This window comes from Mus pahari, chromosome 21 (assembly GCF_900095145.1).
Source record: "Mus pahari chromosome 21, PAHARI_EIJ_v1.1, whole genome shotgun sequence".
NCBI lineage: Eukaryota > Metazoa > Chordata > Mammalia > Rodentia > Muridae > Mus > Mus pahari.
Genome location: NC_034610.1, coordinates 55,508,385 through 55,520,556, shown reverse-complemented (window position 1 = coordinate 55,520,556; position 12,172 = coordinate 55,508,385). Strand labels below are relative to the sequence as shown.

The following is a 12,172-nucleotide window of genomic DNA, read 5'->3' as shown; positions in this document are numbered from 1 at the left end:
ACAAGGCAAATGACCTAGGAAAAAATCTCATAAGTGTGCAGATATCTTTTTGCTTTGAAAGAAATGAGTATCATTAACATGATCTCTAAATCTAAACATTGATTCAGGTGGGCAATTACCTGGGGGAAAATTGTCTTCAGTGTTGGATGGCGATGATACCAATAAAAAAGTCACATACATCAAATATTGCATGACAGATAGTGTCACTTTGTGAGAAACAAACTCCCTTGAGTGATGTGTTATTCTGTGATATTTGGAATTTAGATCTGATTATTTATTAAAGGGATAATGAAGTAGAAAGGAGAAAAAGTGAGAGAGCAAGAACTGGATAGGAATTTCTTACAGATCATGTCATTGTAAAAGTATTAAACAAGGATAAGAAGAGGTAAAATGTTTATATGAGCAGAGAAAACGATGAAATGCTAAGTATTCTATCAACATAAATAAAAATATGTTTAAAAAGGCATGGAGGGCTTATTTGCATGTGTTTTCTGGGGTTGTTGTAAACCAGCTTCTCTCTTGAGTCAACCCAGTGCCCCTCATATCCCTTCCCCAGTGCCTGGCCTGTTGTGGGCGCTCAATAAATATTAAACAATTGTGGTACAAACTGTTTTTCAAACACGTGAAATTCACAGAAATCAATCATATTGTTCTTATCATTTAAAATTTATTGAGGGTCAACAACAAGATTTAATCTACATGTGCAAATCAATCACATATCACACAAATCATTAAACACAGTTGGATCAAGTAGGCCTTTAGTTTTAATCTATTGAATTTTTAAAGGTTAAATTTGACATATCAGGAAATATAAATACAATTATTAAAATAAGGAGGATTGTCTCAGAAATCACTGTTCTCAGATATCTTTAACAATCTCTTAAAACTACAGGATAAATCTACAATAATTTCACAAAGCAGATTAGAAAACAATATACATGCGTAGATACTGGAAGTCTACTGTGATAGAGGAAAGTAATGTCTCGCATACAAAGGACTTGTTTTCCACCTTCTCTGACAAATTTCAAAGCTTTCACAATTATATGCTAACACTGTTTTCAGAATCACATCCAATCCAAAGAAAGACAGAAATCCTTCAGGTACCATGAGGGTTGAAATGTTTCTAAATCTATGGCAAAACTGAATTTCTTTTTAGAGGAAATTAACTTTGATACAGTTTTGATCTATACTCTCCCAATTTTACCCTTCATAAGTTGAGTAATTTTGTTTAAATTCATATCCTTAGCTAATTGGATATCAAATGTTTTTTTTAAAAAAATAATTGTCATGTTTCAGATTAATTGGTTTGTAAAGTCATATTTATTTTCTTTCTTTTTTCTCATATTTATTTTCTAAGAGGACAGAACACTATCCTTAATAATTCTGTGATCACTTTTAAACTATCTTTGAGGTACTGAACTGTTCATAAGCATTTAAGATTATAAAGTATGGTTTTCAATCTAATGCTATAATTAAAAAATAAGAGGTTTTCTTGACAAATTCTCCTAAAAGTAACAATATACTTCTATAAAACATACTCCATTTAATAACTTTTGGTCAGAATTTTTTCATTTGAAAAACATATTAGCCTTTTGTAGTTCCCATACTTTGTAAATGTGTTTTAGAAATTAGGATAAGTCATACTTTCCTGACTATGGCATATGATTTGACATAATTAAATAATTATTTAACTTTTTCTTCCATTTTTCATTGTTAATAAGTTCTTAATTAACTTATGTGCAATTAGCAAACTTAACTACAATTTCCATATTTTTCCATATACCATTCACCACACAGGACTTCTTAAGAATAAGAACCAACTACAAATATATGAGAACTGATATTGTTGACTAATACTTTTCCTTGATGATTTTTATTTTTAAATATATAAGGGAAAGGCTTAATCTAACTTCTGAAAGAATTTCATACCTTCAGTGTTAGAACTTTGACTTATAGAATATTCCTTTAGCTTCGCAGTGTGTTAGGCACGAGTTGTTAAATTCTCAGTCAGCTAATAATCCTTTCTTGACATTTTCTCTCTGTTTGCAATCAACTAACCTTTCTTAAAATTGAGTATTTGCTGTTTATAGGCCACAGTGATAGGCTCTTAGAAAAATTCTAAAGAAGACATCAATAATGACATGAACCAAGTGAGTGAAGAAATAACAGCTTGCAAATGATTAATTCATAGCTATTTTTCCACTTTTTCCCTGTTTCAGAACAACTTACTCCAAGCTTATCATTGAGACCCAAAAGAATTGTGTTAATTGGTCTCTTCTTGTACATCACAGCACTTGCTGTCAGTGGGTGTTTTGCCTCCCTCAACTAGTACTAAGAAAATCACATCAGTCTGTTCCTTCTGAAAAAGAATGAAGTGGTATTTAAGACTGTGGCTCTACTTTGCAAAAGAACATATACAAAAACCATATAATCTCAGTAAATTAAATTCAACAAACTAGTAATTTTCAAGAATGAGCATTACATCAATGAACTACAATGCACTCTTTCAAATACATCATGCAAATTACAGTGATACAGCACATGCATGGTATTTTTATTTTTGGCATGCTGGTTCTCCCCATAAGCACAGCCATATCAGGTGGAGGAAACATGTCATGAGAATCATCCTACATATAACCTTGTCATAGTTTTCCTAATTAAATGGCTTTTAAATGTAACGATATACAAAATCTTTCTTAACCCTCAAATCTATCATCTATCCAACATAATATCTGCATGAGAAAAATAAAAATAAGCCACCATAAATTAAAATAAAATCTCATTTATTTTAGTTCTGTTGCTCTTAGGCCTTCAAGTGATCAAAGCTCTTCTTTTCAATTAGACTTACTGGAAATTAATTCCACCTTTTCCAAATAATGTATTTCCTATAATGTAAAGTGGTGCTGAGATAATTTATTCATGCATAGCTAGGATGCATGTACATCAAGATGTTCAATATGCACAACTAGAGTCAGGTCACACAGCATATTGAAATCTGATAAGAATTAGAACAATCATGGTGTATTCCATAAAGATTTCCACAAGTTAAAACTTAAATGAGTAAATACAGCATCTTTGATGATATTTAATTAATTATAAACTCATTTTAGATAATGAATATTTCTAAAGCTAACTAAACCTATATAAAAGTTAAAAGACTACAGAGTCTTAAAACATGCTCTTAGGAATAAATATTAGAATTCCATCATGAAACATATAGAGCAAAGTAGGTTTGTTGGTTTGGTTTTTTTTTACATGCAATTTCCTGGCTTTAATCATGTTTTAAAATACCTATTTTAATCATCAAGTATTTGTGTTAGCTATACCAATAAAGGAGCATTATATTTAAATATATATTTTCTTTTATATTTATACTTTAATATATGAGAGTGCACTGTTACAATTAAAATCAAAATCTTTTATAAAAATTATAACAATAATTATATTTTGTTTTATATAAGCCAACGAACAAAAAAACCAAGTTTTCATAAAATTAAAAAATGTAAGTTTAGGAAAATTTTAGTAAAATTCATCTGAAATAATAAGTTCACAAACTAATGAGCCATTGTCCATTTGAGGAGACATCAATGAGTTAATAAAAGGGATACTTGAAGAAATAAACATTCAGTATTCCTGTCAATCATGTTAGGTACCACTGTGTTTATTGTGTTGTCTCCATTATTAGTCAGTGTACTTTTAACATGCTATAGTGATTTTAAAACATCCTGCTCAGATGGGGATGCTGCTTAATTTTGCACTATTTGCCTGGCATGCTTTAAACCTTGATTAACAAAACAAACAAGCAACAAAAAGCAAAGCAAGTTCTGATAAGTAATTTTTATGTCTAGAAGACAGAAAATCATGAAGCTCGGTGAATTAGAGTATACTTTGACAACTTATCAAAATTGTTTTTGTGAAAAAAAAGACCTAAATGAGAATATATACAATTTGGGAATTTACAATTTGTTTCATCCTTTATACATATAACTTTTTATTTGAGTTACATAATATCTAAGTCAGAAAAGCAGATTGGAAATGATTGTCTTCATTTTGGCTTAGGAAATTTACATTCTAAAAGCTGTATAAATGAGCAAGCCAAAACACAACTCTGTGTTTGTGCTTTATATTTCAAACACTAACACAGACATTTTGCCCAGAATGAGCTGCTTGAAATATTGTATTGACTCTTAAATTGTGGATAACCAGACGCCAAAATAAGGAGGAAAACTTTATTGATATAACTATCATATTACTGTAATTTTTCAAAGCTTCCAAATCCTTAATATTTTCATTTAGTTGAGTTTTAAGAAAAGGCACAATATAATTTTAAATGATTTAAAACAGTGGTCAAGAGCATGTTTAAAGCATATTGTGGTATTATGGTATAGTGATATATACATATATATGTCATATATATACATATATGTACATGTATATATACATATATATAAACTCTTTGGTGACCTTACAATGTATCACAATAAATTTTCAGGCCTTTTGGGTGAAATCAACCATCAAAGTCACCATATCAACTCTAATAACTTTTATATCATTTGCCCCAGTATCTTAATACAACAAATTATTTTTAAAGCAATATAAATTATTTTTCATAAATAGGATTGAATTTGACTGTCATCTCTAAGGTGGTATGAAAATAAAAAGCTAAACAGAAAAAAAAATGTGTACCAGTTTTCTAGCTCATCTTATTATCACTCTTTAGCATGTCTGATGATATAAGGAAGCAGTTTGTACAGATTTTCTGTTCTGCATTTATACTCAAAGCTTGATACACGATAGAGAAACAAGGCCAGAAAGTTGCCCCCGTCCTCCCTGTCCTGAAAAAAATGCAAGGAGTTTGCTATAGAGCAAGAGATTTAAAGGTTATTGTCTTCTGCCTGTCTGAATCCAGTGTTTTCCTCCTCATGTAGTTTTCTTTCTAAAGAAGATAATGTCAACCTGCTTCACTTTTTTTTTACCTTGCTCCACTGTCTTGGCTTTCTCTTCTTTCTTTCCATGCAGGGCTGCAAAACAAAGATAAGGTTTAAATAAGAGTTCCAATCTGAAATGTTTATTTTCCACATAAAAGCATTTGGGGATGCATTCAATACCAAATATTCCTTCTAAACAAGCTATTCTCAAATGCTTTTAAAAATACTTCTCATCTCTCTATAACATAATTTAAATCTGGGTTAAATCTAATCCTAATGAATTAGAACAAATGCAAAAAGCAGAAATCCCTCCACTCTCAAGGCTAATTCTTCCACGCTCTTTTCTATTTTATTCCTTTATACTGTGCTTTGATAAAAAAGCTACAAAGAATTGCACTTGACAGGACTATGATTAATTGATTTAAAATTCAGTTTATGACTGTAGTCTCTTAGTGTTACACAAATGTCAATAAGATACTTCTTAAAATTCAGATTTAGCATGTCTTAATCAACTGAAAGGACCATGCTATCATGCTTGAAATGCATGTAAGTACTAAATGAACTCATTTTACATCACAAGTAGCCAAAAAGAGATCTGTGAAAACATCACATCCTGATTCAAGTTTTCTCTAAGATTTATTGCTCTCAGTGGAAGATTTGCATTCTACCTAGTTACACATGAAATAAGCAGAAATTTTCATATGAACTCAGTGCCTGCAGCTGAAGTAACCGATTCAAGAAAGAATCTTCAGAGAATTTGAGCAACAGCTAGATTTTGTTTTCCTTTTGAGAGAACATATAATGTATTGAATATTCTGCAATGTTACTATCAAAGCATCTAAGTGAAATTAAGTTAAGCCAGAGGTCTGGCCTTCATTTTAATCAAATGCAGGGTGTCGTGAGCACGTTAATATTAGGAAGCAGACATCAGGCACATAAGTACATCACTGGTAACTTCCGCTAAATAAGGGAGGAAGGAAAAGTAGGAGAAAAGAATTGAAAGAGGAAGAAAAGAGGTTTAAGTAAAGACAAATAATATAAGAAAAAAACCAAAACAAAAACAAAGGAAATGTGATGAATTTCATCATTGTATGCATCTACTTCAAAAATACCCTAAAGTACGTTACTATTTATTAGAATTAAAAAGAATTAGGTTTTAAACAAACATTGTACTCTAATCTCCAAATGGAACTCTTAACTGAAGAGAACACTTAGCTCAAAGCAAATTAAGTTTTCTGAGTTTCACAAATCCAACGTGTACAGAAAGATTTTGAATAAGGGGAATTTACAGGCCTTCCAGAGGATACCAATGAAGTTATGATCTTATTTTCTGTTCCTATTAAACTGTAGACAGAGTTAGGTTAGGACCACTCAAGGAGGGGTGGGACCTGGCTTCCATATAGGATAATGAGTGCTGTCATACACCTACATTGACCATTCCTAGATACTGAATTGCTCTAAGAAATAAAGGGCATGGTTTAGATTTTTGTCAAAAATTGTACAGGGGTTTATGTATCCCAGAAAAATAAGCAAGGCTCTCAAGTGTACATTCCCATTTTGTCAAATAAATGCTGTTGCAATGGCAGCATGTTATCTAATCTTGAGCCTTAATATTTAAGTGATAAAGCAGGTAATTCCTCTAGTTTATTAAAGCAATGAAACACTTGATTGACTATGGCAAGCACAAGACCCAGTAGCTACAAGTAACTCTTGCATGGCTTCTTTTTTTCCCCCCTTCATTTTTTTTACTCTACTTTAAACACAATTATCCCTCTCATAATTTTTTGTATTATTTGTCCAATGCTACTTAAAAATGTAACAGATAATTAATTAAAATGAGAAATAGATGAATCTAACAAAGTTAGAAACTAAAAACTAAATAGGAATCTATTAATCCATACTGAAATAATATGATAGAAATCCATCAAGAGAGACAAAAAGAGTATATATATGTATATATATATATATATATATATATATATATATATATATATTTCTGTAGACATATAATATATATTATATATTACATATACATGTAATATATATTGGTTTTTCAAGACAGGGTTTCTCTGTATAGCCCTGACTGTCCTGGAACTCACTCTGTAGAACAGGCTGACCTCAAACTCAGAAATCCACTGCCTCTGCCTGCCAAGTTCTGGGATTAAAGGCATGTACCACCACTGCCCAGCAATAATTTAACAAACGTGAATAATGGAATAAATTTTAACATAAATAAAATTATATTTTCAAAATAAAAGAATAACAAGAATGAAGAAACATCCATATTTGGAGGAAAAAGACTGGGAACTTCAGACATTGTTTTTTACATCCTGTAAGTACAGGGTTCCTAAAGGGAGAGCTCCTTATACTTACATCTCTTCCTCAGTTTGTTACCCAAACACTTAGGTTTTTTTATTCCTTTAGCTAGGTCTGCTTGGTATACATCTTTTATACTGGCAGTTAGAAGGCTAAGGCTTGCGAATTTTGAATTTGAGACAAAGCCTAGACTGTGTACTGAAAGCCCATAAAACCAACTAACTAATAAATTAAATAAGTAAGTAAAGAAATAAAGGTACACACCCTAGTACTATATCTTTGAAAAGGTTAAATCTTCCCAGGCATATTATCAAATTGTTGATTTAATTCGAATTTAATTTCTACCTAATAATGATATGTTTTTAATACACACATTTTGTAAGAGAATATAATTTTGATTTTTTTCCTTACTCAATGATTATTTTATTTTTAAGATTACAATATAAATCTCTCCCTTCCCCTTTCTTCCTTCAAATTTTCCCATATACATCTATCTTCTCCCCTTCAAATTCATAGTTTTTTCCCATTGTTATATAAATATATTTAAATATACAGATGTATGTATATGAATATTTTCAAATAAAATCTGAATAGTCCATAAAATATTACTTGTATGTATGTATGTATTCTTTGATGACTATGTCTCACTAGGTTCTGCTATTAGAATACTTAAGTTTATGAAGATATGCCACTTTCAATTAATCCATTAAAATGATAAGCAAATCAATACGTACTATTAACTACATCTAAAACAATGTTAATGTCCCATAAGAGAATTAATGTGTATATCCAGCCAGAGGAATAATGTATATTCTTTAAAATTCACATAGGACAAACAGAAATGAGATAATTCCTTGCTCTCACATTGAACAGAAAGAATTAGCATCTGAAGACTGTAGCATGTACAGAACCTTCCAGAACCATGAACACTAATCAGTAGGGGTAAGGGGTATATGTGTGCACCATCTTGACTTCTTCATGTTCAGTGAGTTGTATAGGTGATGTCTTTATCAATGGAACCTTGAGGTCAGTTTGTGGGAAGCAACAAATAGCCTTGGCAACAGCCTGGGTTCCTTGGGATTCCAATGAGACCCCTTTGGGCAACAACTCAATTAGATGTAACCCTCCTCTGCTCATGGAAGTTTCATTTGGTGACAAGAACTGGCCCTTTGGTGCTCTGTCTTCTCCATTATTTAGCAATATCATTTATAGTACCCTCCCATGTCTATATAATTTAGAAGTGTCTACTATACTACGTTTAGATATTTCCCTTCAAATAGCCCTTGGTTCTAGCTGTCACTTTCTGTATTCTTTTATTTGTCCCCTTCTTCCCTCATTCTTCTTGCTGATAAATGTGTCTATCTATTCTTGTAGTTGGGGCTGTGGCTATTGTTACTTCCATTCTTCACTGATTTCAAACTCAATTTTTTTGACTTTCTAATAGAGATCTCTCTAGGAATTTTAAATACATTGCAGCAAATTGAGATTCCTGAGGTACCCATTATTATAAACCAGGCAGCTATTAGTTTCTCAGTGTCCCCCATATCTTCATGGCATTGTTGAACTCCCCACTCCCTACCATATAACCTACTCTAGTGAATCTTCATTTATGACATGTATATTTTCAATTGGTTCTCTTTCAGTAGGAACTCCTGCCCAATATGGATTGATACATTGTGAATGGCTCTAGAAAAATAGAGTTATAGAGACGATCTTCTCTAACAAGCATTATGGTATCTGTAGCTGGCTCTTCAATTCAGCTATACATAATGCTTATTGAAAAAAAATTCTCCTAGTATTAGAGACAACACTGATAATCCATGATGTGGATGGTTCAGTGGGCTAGCAGGAGTCTATAAGTGTTTCTTGCCCTTCTCCCTTGCTTGGTCCTTTTACTTGTTTGATGGTTTTATCCTATCCTGATTATTTTTGTATTTTATTTTATTTTATTTTACTTTGTTTAATTGTTCCTTAGATGCTTGTTTTTTTCTAAGACAGGAAAAGTATTGATAATGATAGAATGGAGAGTTGCAAGAGATGAGAAGAGTAAGGGAAGAGAAAATGACAATCAAAATATATTGTACAAAACATTTTCAATAAAAGAAAACAACATGCTTATTAATTATTACATGTGTGGGGGTTTATAATTAAATTTGAAAGGAGAGGGAATGAACATGATAAAAATATATATCCTATTAAAATGGCACCCTGCAGAATGAAAAAGGATTTTCATCAATTCCACATCTTATAGATGGCTAATATCCAAAATACGTAAAGAGCTCAAAAGGCTAGACATCAACAAACAAATCAGTCCAATTTAAAAATAGGGTATAGATTTTAACAAAGAATTCTCAATAGAGGAATCTCATATGGCTGAGGAAAACTTAAGAAATGCATAACATACTTAGCCATCAAGGAAATTCAAGCCAAAAGCATTTTGAGACTCTATCTTATACCTGTCAGGGCCAACTCATTAAACCAAGGATTTGGAGTTAAAGGAACACTTCTCCATTGTTGGTGGAAGTGCAAATTCATAGAGCCACTATGGAAATCAATATGGAAGTTCCTTGGAAAATTGGGAATCAATCTTACTCAAGACTCAGCTATTCCACTCTTGGGAATATAACCAAAAGACACTCCATCTTATCCCAAAGACACTTGCTCAACTCTGCTATATTCATGCTTGCTCAACTCTTCTATATTCATGCTGGCTTTATTAATAATAGACAGAAACTGGAAACAACCTAGGTGTCCTTCAACGGAAAAAAAAGGATATAAAAAATGTGGTATATTTACAAATTGAGTATTATCCAGCTGTTAGGAAAAAAAAGACATCATGAAATTTGCAGACACAAATACAAATAGAAAAAAAAATCTCAGAGCTGTGTCTCTAGTTGCATATGTAGCAGAAGATGGCCTAGTCAGCCATCAATGGGAGGAGAGGCCCTTGGTCTTATGAAGATCATATGCCCCAATACAGGGGAATGCCAGGGCCAAGAAGTGGGAGTGGGTGGGTTGGAGAGCAGGGCAGGGGAGAGGGTAGAGGGGGCTTTAGGGATAGCATTTGAAATAAAAATGAAGAAAAATTTATGAAAAAAATCTTCCTGTGTCAGGCAACACCAACCCAGACAGACAAACATGATGCATACTCAATTATAAGTTGACACTATTTGATAAGTAAAGTTTAATTTCACAGACTCAAAGAAATTAGATTAAAAGGAGAGGTTTAGGAAGGAAGAAGCATGGATATCTTAAGGAAAGAGAAATTGGGTAGATTTTTTTGGGTAGACTATGAGTAAGTGAAGATGAGAACCAGAGGAATTGGGTAAGGGAGAAAGGGGCAGAGGGAGTAATATAGGAGAGAAGATTGGAATAAGTGAGCTTTTAAGGGGCAATGTGAGAATCTAGTACAATGGAAACTTCCTGAAGCCTATGAGATTGACCCTAGCTAGAACTCCCACTAATGCGGATCCTGAACAGGCCATCTTCTGTATCAAGGCTAGTCTCCCAGTGGTTGGACTAGGAACGTCACAAAATCCAGTAACAAAGTCTTCCACCCACATCCTGTCCTTACTGAAAGATATGCTGGGGTAAAGGTGGTTCATAGCTTGGGGTAATGGTCAACCAATGATTTGTCAACATTGAGACCAATGCCTGACACTGCCTGAGCCAGATAGCTCAGAGTCCTAGGGTAGAACAAAACATGACTGACAAAAAATAAAATAAAATTAAGTAAATAAGTAAATAAATAACATAAAAAGTAAATGAAATTATTCTCTTTTTTTCCTCACTAAGGATTTGTTTATTAAAAACATCGGTGAACGTCCATTCATGGTTAGTAATCACATAGTTGTTCTTGTTATTGCAAGTCAGAGCCTTGAGTTTTTTTTTTTAAACTATTTCCAATTTTTTATTAGGTATTTTCTTCATTTACATTTCAAATGTTATTCCGAAAGTCCCCTATGCTCTCCCCCCCCTACTCCCCTACGAACCCACTCCCACTTCTTGGCTCTGGCATTCACCTGAAATGGGGCATATAAAGTTTGCAAGACCAAGGGGCCTCTCTTCCCAATTATGGCTGACTAGGCCATCTTCTGCTTCATATGCAGCTAGTGACATGATCTCTGGGGGTGCTGGTTAGTTCGCATTGTTGTTCCACCTATAGGGTTGCAGACCTCCTTCAGCTCCTTGGGTACTGTCTCCAGTGCCTCCATTGGGGCCCCCAATGAAATTATTCTTAATGATACTCTGTTATACTCTTAGAAAGTCCCTAGCCCAATCATAATCAGAGAGGCTTCCTACAGCAGCCAATGGGGGTAGATGCAGAGACCCACACCAAAATGTTAGACAGACTTTGGGAAACCCAGCAGTAGAGAAGGAGAAATGATCATAGGAGCCAGGGAAGGGGGCTGAGGACATCAGAAGAACATAGCCCACAGAATTAACTAAGCAGGGCTCACAGGATCTCAAAGATGCTTACATGACAATCACAGAACCTACATGTGTCTGTGCTAGACCCTCAGCATACATGTTGTAGGTGTTCAGCTTGGGATTTTTGTGGAACTCCAAGGAGTGGGAACAGGGACTTTCTCTGACTTTATTTTATCCACTTATGGAGTTCTTTTCCTCCTACTGGGTTGGCTTTTCTAACCTTGATAGAAGGATTTATTTCTAGACTTATTAAATCTTTTTATGCCATGTCTGATTCAGAGATATGCTCATGCCCAATGTTATGTGTCCCTCAAGAACAACAAGCTCACTTTTTTTTTTTTTCATTTCTGTTTCATTTTATTCAGGACTGGCCTTGTATATAATATGAGAGGTATGCTCTGAAATGACCAATAATAGTAACCTGGAAGAGAATCCCTGTAGGCTAGATCCAAAGCTACTATAAAAGAAATAGGTAATTGGTTCAAGCTCACATTCTT

General features: G+C 33.2%; 1 protein-coding gene across 1 annotated transcript in view; it reads right to left on the bottom strand.

The window, feature by feature from the left end:
- The window catches only part of Trdn (triadin), a 398,410-nt gene that overhangs the window by 119,600 nt on the left and 266,638 nt on the right, over positions 1–12,172 (bottom strand). Inside the window, exon 21 of the mRNA XM_029532915.1 lies at positions 4,977–5,021. Within this exon, the coding sequence (XP_029388775.1) occupies positions 4,977–5,021 (45 nt within the window). The remainder of the gene's footprint in view (positions 1–4,976; positions 5,022–12,172) is intronic.